Source organism: Cephus cinctus, unplaced genomic scaffold (genome assembly GCF_000341935.2).
Source record: "Cephus cinctus unplaced genomic scaffold, Ccin1 Ccin1_scaffold0215, whole genome shotgun sequence".
NCBI lineage: Eukaryota > Metazoa > Arthropoda > Insecta > Hymenoptera > Cephidae > Cephus > Cephus cinctus.
This window is the reverse complement of record NW_014332933.1, coordinates 423,172-439,669: the sequence shown is the minus strand read 5'-3', so window position 1 is coordinate 439,669 and position 16,498 is coordinate 423,172. Positions and strand designations below refer to the sequence as shown.

The 16,498-nt window shown below is 45.5% G+C and overlaps 1 protein-coding gene across 15 annotated transcripts in view; it reads left to right on the top strand.

Annotated features, from left to right (window-relative positions):
- LOC107265226 (rap guanine nucleotide exchange factor 2) overlaps positions 1-11,377 on the top strand; it is a 57,441-nt gene extending 46,064 nt beyond the window's left edge. For 6 of the 15 annotated variants that reach the window (XM_015734459.2, XM_025082297.1, XM_025082298.1 and 3 more), the window contains 16 exons: positions 1,760-1,972; positions 2,084-2,436; positions 2,518-2,979; positions 3,058-3,350; positions 3,446-3,752; positions 3,826-4,057; positions 4,151-4,455; positions 4,581-4,765; positions 4,854-5,065; positions 5,150-5,381; positions 5,472-5,771; positions 5,877-6,182; positions 6,880-6,996; positions 8,001-8,231; positions 9,147-9,419; positions 10,446-11,377. In XM_015734459.2, coding sequence (XP_015589945.1) covers positions 1,760-1,972; positions 2,084-2,436; positions 2,518-2,979; positions 3,058-3,350; positions 3,446-3,752; positions 3,826-4,057; positions 4,151-4,455; positions 4,581-4,765; positions 4,854-5,065; positions 5,150-5,381; positions 5,472-5,771; positions 5,877-6,182; positions 6,880-6,996; positions 8,001-8,231; positions 9,147-9,419; positions 10,446-10,477 — 4,053 coding nt within the window. In that variant the 3' untranslated portion in view covers positions 10,478-11,377. Of the gene's footprint in view, positions 1-432; positions 761-943; positions 1,489-1,759; positions 1,973-2,083; positions 2,437-2,517; positions 2,980-3,057; positions 3,351-3,445; positions 3,753-3,825; positions 4,058-4,150; positions 4,456-4,580; positions 4,766-4,853; positions 5,066-5,149; positions 5,382-5,471; positions 5,772-5,876; positions 6,183-6,879; positions 6,997-8,000; positions 8,232-9,146; positions 9,420-10,445 lie in introns of those variants that run through there. The other 9 variants (XM_015734463.1, XM_015734462.2, XM_015734471.2 and 6 more) reach the window with 8 other exon arrangements.
- The last annotated feature ends 5,121 nt before the right edge of the window (positions 11,378-16,498 follow it).

The following is a 16,498-nucleotide window of genomic DNA, read 5'->3' as shown; positions in this document are numbered from 1 at the left end:
GCCTCTGTCAGCTCTGTACCGCCGTTGCTGTTGTTACTGCTGCTCTGCACTGTGCGATTGCTGCTGGCGGCAGCACATCTCTTGCATTTTCCTCTCACCTCTCAGCTTTGCTCGATTGACGGACTACAGTCGACAGATTCAGTGCTTCTTACCTTTTTATTTCGAGAACTGGAAACGTATGTACATACGAGGTTATTGGCAGCTTTTCCGCGAGGAATTTCTTCCTGCTTTTGGCGAATATAGTTCTGTGGCGCATCCTCTGCGATAGGATCGAAGCGGTAGGAACAGGCAAGAGCTACAGGTGGGGGCCCCCTGTAGGGTCGGCCCTGAGATCTCTCTTGTGTCACGTGACCATCACCTCTTGCAGTATAATCAGAATAGGTGGGGATGAGGGATCTCGTTCCGTGGGCCGCTAGTACAGTAACTACAAGTGACTATACATATAGTGCGTCAGTCCGCCAACATTGTGGATCGGCTCTCTGACGGTGTCGCTAGTGACGGCTAGTGACGGCCGACGGAGCACGGCGAACGCTATCATCATATTCTCTCACGGAGTACGTGGTTAGATTGTGTGATACAAGAAAAACACAGGCGATAGAGCGCGCGCGCAGAAAGTGGCAGAGAAGAAAAGGAAGCCGCTGCAACAACGCAGGAGAATGCACGCGCCTGTTCGGATGATTTTGCTTTTTCGTTAATATCAGTGTGTGGTGAGATCGCGAGTGTGCCAATGCAAAGGATGGACGCCTTCGGCATGTATCAAGTGAGTCCGTCGCTACTTGTTCGTCGTTAATTTTCTGCTGAAAATGGCCTTGGTTTGCGCGTGGTCCTTTCTCGGGGCTCGGCCAACCAACCAACCAGCCTGCTTGCTTGGCTGCCTGTTAGTCCGCTCCCACGGTCTGCCCCTACCTTTCTCTGAAAGATTGTCTTGACGGATTTTCTTTGGCCTTTGCACGCTTCGTGTAACTTCCTCGTGTTCGGAGATCTATTTCGCGTTCAGCCTCACCCAGCTTCTGCTAACGTCTTTCTATTCGTGATGACAGCCAATGCTGTTTTGTTTGGCCGGGCGTGTGGCTTGGCTTGTGTGTGTGGTGCGTGATGTCATGTCGGCCGTCCTAACCTAACGTGCGAGCGCAGCTTGGCCCAATCACGCCCATTCTAGGAATTTATTCTTTTCTATCCACTGCGACGCCTTTTCAGGGCTTTTTCCTTTCTAGACTTATGTTCGGGAATGTTATCGATAATTTTTTTCGATTTGAATATTTTTCCTTCGTTAAGTCGTTGTAGGGACTTATGTTTACTTCTGGGAGATTTTCACGTTAAACTTACCGATCAATGTTCTGTCCGAATATTTAAAGCAGCATGGATGTGATTGGAAATATTATGTATACTCGTATTGCGAAGGCGCAAGGTTAGACAATGGCCTTAGCTCTTGTTTTCCTTGTGCAGTATGTATACGTAAACAATTTAACATCGTTGCATATTCTTTAGGTGATTAATCATACCATACCGTCTGTCCTTCTTAATTGCAAGGGGGACACATTTTACCTCTGATGTATATTGGCACTTTTTGCAAACACAGCACATGAATGAGCCTCGATAATCAGCAGAATTTGAAATCTGGCAAATTTGTTTTTTTCCTTTTACCTTCTCCATTCACACCTTATCATTGTTTTTGAACAGTAGGGCCAATTGATTAATAAAAATAGTATTGTCGATTACTTTTCAATAATATTGAATACATTTGTTGTTTGTGTCATAGTTTTCACAAGGCCTGACGGGCAGGCCGGAGCTATACCAGAAATCTAACAGAAGTAGCCACTCGAGTGATACAAGTTCTGCATACAGTGGCTCAGACACCATGACATCGGTACAAAGCTCTCTGGACGCAGATGCAGATGAGGTTGATCTTTCTGGCCTCGTTGAATCTATAGTAGACAGTGATGAGGAGGAAGATCTGGCGGAGAGCATGGACGTAAGTATTGAACATGAATGCATGGTACTCTTTTCATTCTTAAATAGAATCTAATAGAACTTATTAAGACGTACAAGTATATTAAAGTACATAATACACTTTCTCTTTCAGAGTCTGACTGTTCGTGACACTGTACGAGAGTGTTTAGAAAAGGATCCAGTCGAACGAACAGAAGATGACATAGAGATTCTACTGGAGTTTACTCAGCATCTAAAGGCCTTCACAAATATGACTCTGGCTGTGAGAAGAGCGCTGTGCGCGGTTATGGTATTTGCGGTCGTCGAACGTGCGGGCATGGTTGTCCTAAACGATGGTGAAGAATTAGATAGCTGGAGTGTACTGATAAACGGTGCAGTCGAGGTAGAACACAGTAATGGCGAGGTTGAGCAGCTTCACCTGGGTGACAGCTTCGGGATCCTGCCTACTATGGAAAGGTTACTGCATCGCGGTATTATGAGAACAAAGTGAGTGCAAAAATGAGATTCCTCGACTTTCCCACATTCCTTGCGACTCTATCTAACAAATCGGAAATGTAAAATTCGTAGGTGCGACGATTGCCAATTTGTCTGCGTCACGCAAGCAGACTACTTCCGTATTCAGCATCAGGGTGAGGAGAACACTAGGAGGCATGAGGAAAATGGTAGAGTTATTCTGGTGACTGAATTGAGAGGCGCATTGGATGGTGCGGCCAGAAGAGGGCACGTAGTGATCCGGGGTACTCCGGAGCGGTTGATGCTTCAGCTTATCGAAGAGAATAGCATCACGGATCCTACATACGTTGAGGACTTCCTCTTGACTCACAGAACCTTCATAGACAGTCCGCTTTTAGTAGCAGATCAACTTTTAGAATGGTTTGATCAGATACAAGTCAGAGATCGTGTCACGCGAGTTGTACTTCTCTGGGTGAATAATCATTTCACGGATTTTGAAACTGATCCTGCCATGATGGAGTTTTTGGAGGCTTTCGAGGCTGGTCTGGAAAAAGAAAAGATGCAGGGTCAACAAAGGTGGGTCCTCTTTTGCCTGCTTGCCAGACATCATATTTTTGGCCACTTGGATAACGAATTTCTCGTCCTTAATTTCAGGTTACTGAACATAGCGTGCGCGGCGAAGGCAAGAACGCGAAACGTTACCCTAGCGAGACCAAGTAGGGATGAAGTGCTTCATTTCAGTATCCTTGGGGGTTACGAAAGAGGTTTTGGCATTTTCATTTCCAAGGTTGACAAGAGGTCAAAAGCTGAGGATGTGGGATTGAAAAGAGGCGATCAAATCCTCGAAGTGAATGGACAGAGCTTCGAACATGTCAGTCACGCGAGAGCTCTGGAAATTCTTCGTGGCTCGACGCATCTCAGCATTACCGTGAAGTCTAATTTGTTAGGTTAGTGTTTATCGTTCTTTCGATTATGCCGCAACTTTGCTTCTACTTCTCTGTGCTGTCTTGTATATGAATTTTTTCTCTTGTGTATTCGACAGCCTTCAAGGAAATGCTTCAGATGCCAGATAACTCACCAAGACCTCGAGGCAGAACGAACAAGCCGGAAATGCCGAGGTTGCAGACTGACCCGCGGGCCAGACTTTCGACTCATGTAGATCCGATCACTCCTGTTGTAAATCCTCTAAATCCTCTAGTTGGTGGTGTGCCGCTTCTGATGCCAGATAGCAACGTGTCTCCGTGTAAGGATGCTAAGAAGGAACATAAAGGATTCATGACCCTCGGTCCCAAGAGGAGACTTCAGAGGGCTCTCGTGAAGATGAATATATTGCCAAAGAACACAATCAAGTGAGTGACATAAATTTGATGACAAATTGCTCAATATCATAGGAACATTACCATAATTCTTGACTTCCGATAGCGATGGAGTGCACGTGGACGATCCATTGGCGCCACCACACACGCCACCGGGTACGGGTCTTGCGCAGACCACTACCAACCTCTATCACTCGCGAAGTAATCCTGACCTCACGTCTCTCTACTGTTACGACGATCTTCGTGCACCCGATTACCCGGAACACGTTCTAAAGGTCTATAAGGCTGATCAGACTTGCAAGTACCTGCTCGTTCACAAGGAAACAACAGCCCACGAGGTGAGCTCTTGCGCTGCTTATAATTTCCATAATTCTAAGCTTCAGAATTAGACTGTAATCTTATGACGGATGTTTTTCTGTTATTCGATTCAGGTGGTCATGTTAGCTCTTCAAGAGTTCGGTATAACAGAAAGTAGTTCAAACTTCTCTCTGGCTGAAGTAAGCGTCGGAGAAGGAGGAATGATCAAGCAGCGTAGATTGCCCGATCAACTTCAGAATCTCGCTGAGAGAATCGGCCTCAGTTCGCGATATTATTTGAAGACGAATGGTGTCTCCGAAACGCTGGTAGCGGATGAGCAAGCTCCAGAACTCGTACGCGAATCCCAGGTGCATTTCTTGCAACTGAATGCCGTCGAAGTTGCGATTCAGCTTACCCTGCAGGACTTTAGTATATTCAGGTAATGACACCCGTTGTCTCTCGCTTCAAGTTTCGTACAGGAAGGTCATTTGCACTAATTTTGGCTCAATTTCAATCTCCTCTAACGTGCCGAGTTTTCACACATGGCGTTACGTGTATTTGCAGACAAATTGAGTCTACCGAATACGTGGATGATTTATTCGAGTTAAAGAGCAGGTATGGTGTACCCATGCTAAGTCAGTTCGCGGAGCTAGTCAACAGAGAAATGTTCTGGGTGGTGACCGAAGTCTGTTCCGAGCACAATCTCGTAAGGCGAAGCAAAATCATTAAGCAGTTCATTAAAGTTGCTCGTAAGTCTCAGTCAGCGTTCGTTAGTGCTTATTGCGGGCTGTACACGGCTCGGCTCACGTCTCACGGCTCTATTTTACATTATCTCAGGACAATGCAAGGAATGCAAAAACTTCAATTCGATGTTCGCTATCGTGTCCGGCTTGGGACACGGGGCAGTATCTAGATTGAGAGCGTCCTGGGAGAAACTGCCGAGTAAATATCAAAGGCTATTCAGTGATCTGCAGGAACTTATGGATCCCAGTCGAAACATGAGTAAATATCGCCAGTTGGTAGCATCTGAACAAACCCAACCGCCAATCGTGAGTATAATTTATGATGCGTACATATGATTCTCTTTTATGGAACAGTACTGAATCTACTAAGGATTATAAAAATTGTTTCAGATTCCATTCTATCCGGTTGTTAAGAAGGATCTGACTTTCATTCATTTGGGTAATGACTCGAGGGTGGAGGGTCTAGTTAATTTTGAGAAGCTCAGAATGATTGCCAAGGAAGTTCGAACACTTACTAACATGTGTTCCTCTCCGTACGATCTTCTGACGATGCTCGAACGAGGTGGTCAGCCCCCCAGTTCAGCTATGGTCGCCTTAAACCAAATGACAACAGGAAATCAAGGTATGGTGTACCAGCCGAGAAGTTTCGAAAGCATCACTCCCACGAACATTTAGCGATACAGTGTTACACGGTACACTTTTATTCCCACAGGAGGACAAACAGCAACGGTGAAGAGACGCAAGAAGTCGACGGCCGCGCCGAACCCGAAAAAAATGTTCGAGGAAGCTCAAATGGTACGACGGGTAAAGGCGTACCTCGCGAACATGAAGGTCATCACGGATGAGGAACGTCTGCACGCTCTCTCCGTGGATTGCGAACCCCACGCAGGAGCCGTGGCCGTGGCTGCCGCAGTCCCACTTGGAGGAAGTCGAGGAAGAAGGCATCCTTCACCCACGTTATCGACGACAAGTAGCGCCAGTAGCACTAGTGAAGGTAGAAAGAGCATACAAGGTTTGTTGAACTCTCTATACCGGTTCCGAATCAATTCATGATAATTCGTAACTCTTTTTTTTTGTTTTTTTTTTTGAAAAATTTCACGTATAATGTTTGTGACAGGTACAAAATTCGGAGCGGCGTCGCCGCAAGCCGTGAGAAAAATGTTGGCACTTTCGGATCCTCAAAAGACTCGTCCCTACCGACCGCCGCCACTGCCAGTGCCAGGTTTGGCCTTGCATTCGACTGGTCTCGAACCGAGTCCTGGTGCACCAAGAAGAGTAGGCTCGGGAAGCCGAGTTCCAATGCACGAGAGGTCACATAGTGATACGCCGTCCGGTCTTCCGCCACCCGTTGACCTGAGTGCCGAAAGCAGCAGCGTCACGAGTCTGAGTAACCTTCAGCCGCTCCGAAAGACCCTCACGAGTGGTAAGTAGCGCAGGGTGCTTTCGTCTTTCTCTACTTTTTAAACGGTCCGGAACGAGAAGTATTCGAACTCTAGTGCTCGTTTCGGATCGTACTTGCACCTACGTTGCTCGTTCCTACACCGGTCGGGGTTCGTTTATAAATTCCTATGTACTGCACGCTGCACAGCCGTTTCGCAATTCATAAATGTTCCATGTCATTACGTTTCTCCTATTCGCACACGCATTTTGCACGCCCAGGGCGCGCTTGTCGGTCGATTTCAGAATAGGCGTGTAGCTTCTACGTCCTGTCATTAACTGGGAAAACTCTTTTACACACCATGGGACATACGGTAGTCTAGCGGGAATACCGCGTCCATATTCACCCGAAAGCTGAACTCTGGGAACAGTGCCGTGCAGATACCATCTTTCGAGATACTCATACTTCGTTAAGTAGAGTAGCTGCTTTTAGATGTTTATATTAGGCATTGAAATGCGTTGAAACGACACTTGCTGAATGAAAGACATGTTAAATTCAATCATTAGATCATTACCAGTAGTACGAAACATTTTGGGAGACATAAGCTTTTCTACCGAGGAGAATGAGGAGAATGAGGAGAAGCTGCTACCCGGAAAGAGAAAGAATTCGCGACGAAAGTTTTAGGGTTAGGTTGGGCTGGAACATCTGTAGTGATAGAAGTGTCTTGGGGACGTGTGCGTAGGTTCGGTGACGAGCAGTGACAGCGGTCACAGCACACAGCTGGACAGCCATAGCGGAAGCAGCGTCGAGGCCGGTGGGAGCCCACCACCGCCACCGAGAAGGCATTCCGCCATGCCAGGTACGTAACCCCTGTAAATAGTTTCGCCGAATCAGCCCTCCATTTCCTTTTTGTTCTTCAACCCTGTAGACTCTGTAGAGTAGCGTCTCCTGAGAACAGAAAGAGAGTGAGCAGCCCTTGGGCAGGACGCGGTTTCAAATCTTGCAGTAGACACGAGCGCGTCGACGTCGGATTTCGAGCCGGCCGATTCTACTTCCGGTCCACCGATTACGTTCATTCACTTTCTTTTTCTTTTTTCTTTTTCTTTCATTTTTCTTTGTACTTTTCCCTTTCCGCGAAATTCTTATTGACCGGCTGATCCACCTACGGGTATACGTATGTCCCATGGCTTATACTTGTTATCTTTTCTTGAATTGAAAAGTATACAGGGATGCTGTTTCACCGAATGTGCACACCTCGATTATTTCCGTTACTAATAAAATGAAGATACGGGCAAAAGTTTCATACAAAAGTTGTATGGATTTTCAAGGGGGTCGATTTCTCATCCAGATGATGTTACATCGAAAAAAATAACATGTAACGTGCTGTATCTCGAAATCAAATGAATATAAAAAAAAAAAATTGGATGAAAAATCGACCCCTTGAAACCATACAACTTTTGTATGAAACTTTTTCCCGTATCTTCATTCATTATTAGTAATGGAAATAATCAAGGTGTGCACTTTCGATGAGACATCCTATATAAATAAGTATCTAAAATTAACAAGAATCACGGTCATTGATAAATTTTTTAACCACTTTCTACGCGTATATACATATCTTTGAATTATTTCATTAAAATTTGACAGTCGACTATTTGGATTCCCATAAGCGAGTCGTGACTCTCCGCTTCTCCCTGACTTCTTACCATTATCTTGCTTAAATATCGCGAGGAAGCTTCATTTTTGCAATTACTATCCAATCGTCTTTCGAGTGACATTTTTGGAGAGTTCTGGTACACGTGGTCCCAAGTAGCGGGAGCGCCGAGGGCTTAGTTTATATACCACGTGCTACATACTACATAGATAAATGGATTGGCAAAGCACTTCTTGGGTGGGATTTCTGTCACGTGAACGTATGTGGTGCAGGCTCTGCCATGAGGGGAGGAGTTCCCCCATTTCCTCACGCGGTAGCAGTGTTGCCTCCGCTTCCTGCCAACCACCACAACCACCACAACCATCACAACCAGAACCACAACTATCATCACCAACACCATCACCATCACCATTATCACCACCAACCCCAAACTCCTCAAGGTGAGTGTGCCTGGATCCGCGGTCCGCGTTCACTGCTGCTTAACCTTTGGTGCCTCTCTTCTTGCTTTATTACTTTCTTTCTTTCTTTCGTTCTCATCCGTTTTCAATTATCAGCAGCACTTTCACTAGTGGCCACTACCATCACTGCTACTGACAGCTGATCTTGCACTTCTTGGCTTCGCTCGACTCTTGTGCTTCGTGCTTGCTGATCGCTTTCTAGTTGCGTCCAGTGTGACCCACTGCTGCTGCTACTACACTACATTTCAAAGAGAGAGAAAGTGAGAGGAGAGTGTCGCTGGTTTGCTCCTTTGCTCCTTTGCTCTTTTCTTGCCATGAGAAAATTCCATTTTGCACGATTACCAACCGTTAACGCAAGTCGCGTGTCTCTTCTAAGTGTCTTTCGTATGTCTCTGTTGGTCTCTGCAGATCTGTCTATTCATGATGATAGTTTTATCGGAAGCGGATGCTCGTCATCCATCCCCTCTCTCTCTCTCTCTCTCACTCTCACTCTCACTCTCTGTGAATAACAGGAATGCTTATTTTTTCATTATACTGACATTTAACACTTTCACGGTAATGCATCCTGGAGACGACTAATAGTAAATAACCCCCTTCTGTCGTGTGTCCATCCTCGACCTAAACGACCGACTGATTTTGGTGATTTACCTAATAGCTAATTTTTTTGGAATATTCGAAACAATTGTAATTAATTGCAGAAAAATTACCAAAATGAAGATCGTGTCGTCTCTTGGTACAGCTGCTGCGCGCTGATCCTGAACGACTGTACGAAAATTTCGTTCGGATTTCAAAGATCCAATTCCTTTTCCGAAAAATCTTACCCCCTATGAAATTGAATCGCTGTTTTTCGCGAGACCAAGAAAAAAAAACGAGAACGAGGAAGACGAGGGTTTTCAGGTTCAGCTGGCGTAGGCGTAGGCGGAATGGGAGTCGGATTGGGAATGGGAATGCTACCGCCATTACCACCAGGAGGAACGACGACTATTATGACTACGATGACGACGATGACTACGACGACGATGACTCCGATGACGGCGATGCGGGCCGCCGGTGGTACCCAGTGCCGGCAACCGCCAGCCTACAAGGTCGCTGCGCACATGGCCAGGTTGCACAGGCTAGGTCGGGCCCACAGTCACGAAGGCGTCACCTACCGGGCCGACCACGAGGATGGTACTACCAATCGTTCTCTACGTACTCTACCATCACCTCCGTATTCCACATATTCATAATCAACCCTCGTCCTTGTCAACTTTAAAGACGCTCTATTGACCATCCGAGTAGACTCGATACCAGCTGATCTCTCTCTCTCTCTGGTCATTTGCAACGTCTCTAGCATCCATGAAAGGCATGAGAAAATTCAATTTTCGTGAAACCGTTGGCCCCTTTCTGGGTGCGGTCTGCCATGGAGCCGAAGCCGTTGCGGATGATCCAGGTCGAGTATCGAATCGATTGTCGAAATATGTTGATCGAGCGAGCGCAAAGTCTCGTTGGTTCTGTAAATAACGAATCTAACATGTAAATGAGTAAATCGGTGTTGTACGTGTTGGAAGTGTCTCCTCGTACCTGTACACATATATACACATATTCCGTGACGTCAGCACTCTTCTCTGTGTCCCCGGAGACGCACATTGTGCTTGCGTGTCGCTCCGAGTTTTCCAAATTGTCTCACACAGGCACTCTGGTCCTTAATCTCTGCCACCAGGCACATACACACGATACTCACCCACTTGCTTGCCAGACACAAGCCTTGGTCATTGTGATAAGTAACTATTGATAAGGCAGCCATCATCCTTTGCCACAAGGAACTGCCTCGTTTTTCCTTTCCTAGTGCATCGTTCTTGCGAGTGTGCATTAGATTAGCCCTTGAGAGAGCCACCCCACAGGTTTGTTAGAGCTTCCTTTGCTTGCTTCTTTTTTTGATTTTGCACGAGATGCCTTTGAATCTTGTTTTTTAAGTTTTTATTTTTATCCTTGTGTAAAACGGAAGCACAACTAATCCGCATTCTAATCGCATTGCGTCTTCCGTTCGAGTTCATCGAGGCTGGTAAGATTCCGTGTGAATTACGAAAGGTTCCTTTAAAATCCCAAAGGAAATCCATTCGGTTTTCATTCGCTTTACCAGATCGCGAGGCATCGCGCGGCAGCGCGCTAGATGAATTGGCTGGCTCGTAATCGTTTTTCTTCGAAATGTTTCAGATGACGAGGATGCTCAAGTGTCTGCGGTGTAAAGTCGACGGGACAAGGAAGTCGAGCCATCGTGCATTCTCGCAGGCGCATCCCGGGTCGTCCGTTTTCTTAGTGAATTCCACCGTTTTTACTTTTTAATTAATTTAAAGATGAATAGATCGGTCGATAATAACCACACGTGCTCTCTTTCAAGAGGAAACGTAACGAGTCAGAGTGGAAAAGCTCTCGGAAGGCGTCGCGACGCCACCCTAATAAATCCGGCATCCATAAATCTCTCTAGAGTCACGATGCATTAGCTGTAGTGATCGTAATTATCGACCGTGAAGTCGCGCACCAGTACAAGACTGTTACGAACCGGAAATCGAGCGAAGGGAACCTACGAAACGTTTAGATGTACCGGACGAATGCCCTGGACGAAGATTTGTGGCAAGAACGCTCGTCGGTACGTAACTTCGACGACCTGCAAAAGTCAGACCTGAATATTTTCTACGTAAATTTTTAACGATAATTCATAGTTTTCAGACTATACGAAATAGTTTAAGGGGAAAAAAAAGGATGAAATTAAAATTACATAACGGAGGAGTATCGCGTCTCGGCGACTGTCCGGAGTCTCCTCGGAATCGTTTGATTCACTCTCGGAAGCACCTGGCCCCAGGGTATTCGTCCGATCGACTGTCGAAACAAAAATATATATTCATAATTCTCGAAGTCGCTTCGAAGGAGGGTCTAACGCAGTACTTTCAGTGCAAAGAAGAATCACGAAGCGCGAGAGCCGAGGAGCAAGAGAGTGGAGAGACACGTGGACGAGGAGGACCATCCCCTCTCCCTTGCTCTTTCGATTCCTCTGCTTCCGCTTGATAAACGACGGAGATACAATTCGATCCGTGGTTTTAAGAAGTTATAATCTATAAATGTGTAATAAATCGAGCCCAAAGATGTTATATATCGTGTATCGCTGAGTACGAGGCGGCGTCTGTATTATATACTTTTAGGATAGCCCTTGAAAGCTCCGTAGCATATAAGTTGATGTACATAGCGTAGCGTTTAGTTTTTAGTCGAGAGGAAGACGAGAGGGAAGCAGACGGAGCGAGAGAGAGAGAGAGAGAATAAGGGAAAGAGAAGAGTTGAAATGCTGAGAGGATTTGCAAAGAGATAAGGAAGATTAAGTGGCGCTCTTGGAACCTTGGCTAGATTTTTCCACCCGAGTTGGGAGTCTCGTATGTGGAGGGGGGGGGGGGCTCTTCCTGTTTCGCTTGCGACGTGTAAACCATTAGAATTCTCTCGCTCTCTTTGTATTTCCTTCGCGGACACTCGGGAGATGGAGAGGAGGAAAAAGAAGTAGCGAGAATAAAGCGATACGAGCAGAAGACGAAGGAAAGTATCAGTGAACGAGTTGGGAGTCTCGTATGGGGGGGGGGGGGGGGGCTCTTCCTGTTTCGCTTGCGACGTGTAAACCATTAGAATTCTCTCGCTCTCTTTGTATTTCCTTCGCGGACACTCGGGAGATGGAGAGGAGGAAAAAGAAGTAGCGAGAATAAAGCGATACGAGCAGAAGACGAAGGAAAGTATCAGTGAAAGAGAGACAGGCCGATCGTCACTCATTTGTCGGAGTGGAAAGAAAATAGCACGCAGGTTTTGAAAATTTCGCAAAAAATGTCTGCGCGGCTGCGAAAACGAGATTATGAAAATTGGCGAGTCTGCCGTATGTGTGCGTGTCCTAACGTCTACGCGAGAGTGCGAGAGCGCGTGCATGTGTGTTTGACTAATGGTGCGCTGGCAAGAAAGGGGCCTAATCTCCGAGGTGCCGTTTGCAATATCTGCCGAGCGTACGATAATGCCGGACACGGAGTGCCGATAGAATTTCTCACGTTTCGGCGAGGAACTTTCTCTTGATTTTCGAAGAATGAGGTTTTTCCAACATACCGAACGGAGGGGGGAAAATTATTTGAGGAAGCTTTTCGTCAAAGCGTAGCCCTACTGTCCGACTCCTTGGCAGCCGGTAACATCCAGGCGTCACCGAGGAATCTTTGCAAGCGATCTTTACACGTTTTCAAGGATTCCTCGTAGGCACTGACTTTACTATATATATCTCTCTTTGTACATATCCTACCTTTTAAATATTACCCAAATGTTCTCGAAGAAGCTCTTAAACGTGCTCCTCACCCGCGTTAACTGACATTCAAATCGTAAAGCGTCGGCACGGAAAGATGATTCTTTACGTTTTATGCGAACTCAATGTTGACCAGTGGCGCTTATTCTTTTATTTTTTTGTTTTATCGTCATCTCCGTTTTCTTAATTTTCATTTTACACCTCCACTTACGAGGAGCGTACGGATTCATTCCAAATGCATTTACACGTCCATCGCCGACATTTCAATTTTACGGATCCCGTGCGACACGCTTCTGTCCTTCAGGGCCGTGGAGTCTTTTGAGACACGTGACCCCCGGCCAAGTTCTCGGCTTCGTCCGACTTGGACTGCCTCTTGGATTCTTGAGGATAGGCGACCGATTATCGGCACGGGCACTGCGACTGCTCGTCACGTTTTTCCGTCTTCTCGAAACATCTGGCAATCCGAGAGAAGCAAACAGGTTACATGCAACAAGTTTACATGCGGAGCAACCAGGTAACTCTGCGCGGTTCTTGCTGGCTGCCGCTCCCACTCTCCAGAGTATCCATAGTACAATTACAGCTAAACTCTCTGCGTAGTGCGTGGGAATGATTTTCCTTTTACTACTCTCGATCCCGTTGAATCGGCTGGATCAGAAACTGCCGACGCAGGTCAGGTCGCTTAACTGCGTGAAAATCACTTGGGATTCCTCGCGAGAGTTAATTCTCAGTGTTCCGAGACGTTCCTGCGAAGAAATATGAATTTTCACAAACTCCTCGACCCATCGACAGGGAACTGCACAAAAACGTTTATAGGATTCTGACACGTATATTCACACGGGAGGGCAGAATAGTTGCTTTTTAAAATTGTCGGTTTCGAAATCTAATGGTCAGGCATTTTCAAAAACAAATTTCGTAGCAGCGTTATAGCGATACGAGATACAATGTTAAAACGGGATGAAAAGTTGGAAGCGTTTATTCTTCTAATACAATTTTTATTTATAACCTTCGCTCAATGGGCTTTCTGTCCCCTCCCCCTTCCCCCTCCCCCCTCTATTCCTCTCCCTTTACCTCCCATCCCCCCTCACCTTAGCATCTCCTGGAAAACTACATTATTTTAATTATTTATAACTTAAAGAGATGCGACAAGAAGAAAACCTTTTGTATTTAATTTGTTTAATAAAACTGGAATCATAGTACAATACTGGGAATTTGGTTTTGTTTGCAAGTATCCTCTCTCTCTCTCTCTCTCTCTCTCTCTCTCTCTCTCTCTCTCTCTCTCTCCGGCCGTTGTCTCGGGCGTGTCGTCATTAGCATGGTCAGTCTGCCGTATAAAAGTTCGCCACGTCAAGGAGTAGGAAACCTGCCGTTACTATCCTCGCTTAAACTGATTCCCCGTGAGAAAAAAGACTCGATGCGTATAGAGACAAAGGCTACGAAGCAGTGAGTGTGTGTGCGTGTGTGTGCGTGAGTCTGAGCAAGTGCGTGTGCACCGGCTCGGAAGTGAAACGAAGCTCGAAAGGAAGGAGCGAAATGAAAAAGATGCTCGTGAGTCAAGAGAGGAGAAAACAGAAAATGAGAAAAAATAAAGCTACTTCGAGGGAAGCGAAATGTTCGGACGGTCGGCGACATTCGAATAATTGGTTGGTTGCGGCCATGAAGAATTGCCGATCAGAGAGACAAACGGGAGACGCGACCAAGACTATTTTGTACGATAAATGATGTTTTGTATATCTGTCTACTTAGATACTAAACTCCTCGACGACTTGCTGCGGATGGCGACGCTCCGCTGTAGACATGTACTCACTCCTTTATAATAAGAAACGTAATACGAAAGAGAGAGACGTACGTCGATTAAGCTATATCATCGAGACTATCTCCTGTATCCGCCACCCACCCGCCCACTAGCAACCCCAATAGGTGTTTACCCTATCATCGATGTACCTATGTAAATCCCTGAATAATATATCGACTTAAACGAACAGCATCAATGTCATTCTCTACTTTATCTCCACCTCGGCCTGATGTCTCCAATTATTGTAGGTACCATGCACCGAGCATCATTGGCCTGATATGCGTAGATGGATATTTTGACCTAGGTAAGTAGTTTTCTTATTCTCTAACATAGGTAGATTAGTTTACTGATTTATTCACTGACATCCCTTACTTTTTCCCGAATCCCTTCTGGATGCAGCAAATTTATTAAGAGGGAAGGAAAATCAATAGAGAACGAGGTCAATCGTTAGAGTAAATTCTACACGAATTTTTGTCCAGGTTCATTTTTCACTATTTTACCAATACATTTAACGCTCTCTCAGTCGGCAGGGGGATGTAATATTACTTACATATAGGGAGAGTATAAAACTCGGATTTGTAATTAGACGGAAGGATTGCACAAGTGGGAAGGAAGGAACAAAAAAGCAATTGGAAGAATAAAAATGAATCTGTGGTGTCACAGAGAAGATGCGAATGTACAAATGTCATTTCGCTTACGCTTTTGCACTCGTGATGCTATCGGGTAATTCTAACGAAATTAACCTCAAGGATTATCTCGAACATTATTTTGTAACTCATATCATGAGTGGAACTTTACACAAATCGTTAAAGCTCTGCGAGTCCTACACAACAGATCTCGTGGCCGAGCTGAACGTGATCTCGAACGGGTAGCCTGGCGGGCAGAGATTCTCCACAACTTACAACTGATTCCCAGAGCAACCCTTAGAAAGAGGCCGCTTATCAGATATTGCCTAAATCTTTTTTTTTTTTTGTAATCTTAAATTCAAATGTACAGTGTAAGCTCGATAAGATTTACTAAGGCAAAAGCCAGCACCTTATGCCTGCCTGTGTTAAGGAGTGCAGCGATGCGGTGCTAGCTTCCATCATTATTCACCAATAGTTCCAAGCGGAACTATGGTCCCAACATTGAGTACTAAAGAGAATTATTCCGGAACTGTTTGAAACACAACATGAAAACAACACTGAAAGCCAGCTTCTTATGCATACCTGCACTGAAGCATATGGTGCGACTAGTATCCTTAATAGGTATTTTAACGATGTTACGTAGCAGAACTGTTGTTAACACTAATCGTACCATCGACGGGTTATTTGACCCTTTTAAAGCCAAAAATACGTTTATAAAAAATTGACGGTATGTTTAGTGTTAAAACCTATCAGGAACTATAGAAATTCCAGTTAAGTGCGTAGCACGTACAACGCTCAGACACCAATTTTTGAAGTTCTTCAAGAAAGTATCGTTTGTACCTCTTTCCAATCAGTCCCCTTCGAATGAGTATAGTCTCTAGCATATCTCCACTGCGTTCCACCGTTTGTACCTTCATAGTTTTCTTTTAAATACAATATTAGTGCGTAGCAGGTACAGGGTCTAGACACCATTTTTGTGAGTTTTTCAAAACATTTATAGGTAGTATAGTTGTAAGTTAAAGGTAGTATAGTTATAGGTAGTAGAAAAAGTGTAATAATCCGTATGCGTGCGAGAGAGACGCACTTAGAGCCCTGCTGTACTAATGAAACATACGCTTTAGGAGCATTACAGGGTGCGTCAACGCGGAAGCCGCTTCGCGGCCCTTTAAGCTCTTGCGTCACAGCAGTCCGCTGTTACTTCGGTATCTGTTAGCCGGACCTCCGTTGTCCGTGGGGGTTGGGCCCGACAGCGTGTACTCCGCACCCTAGCCTGCTTAATCCGGTCCATCGCGCTTGTCCCCGGTCAAGTGTCATGTCTGTAACAACCATTCCCTATGAGTATCCTCAAAATCATCTCTTTTAATCTCTTCGGGCCTTCAGCCCATTTCGTGCCATCTCTTTCTTTACTCTTTATCCTTAACCTTCGTTTACCAAAAAAAGTGTGACGTAGTGCGTCGCGAAACGTCTCTTTCTATACTTTTAATCCTTTACATTCATTTACGAAAAAAAGTGTGACGTAGTGCGTCGCGAAACG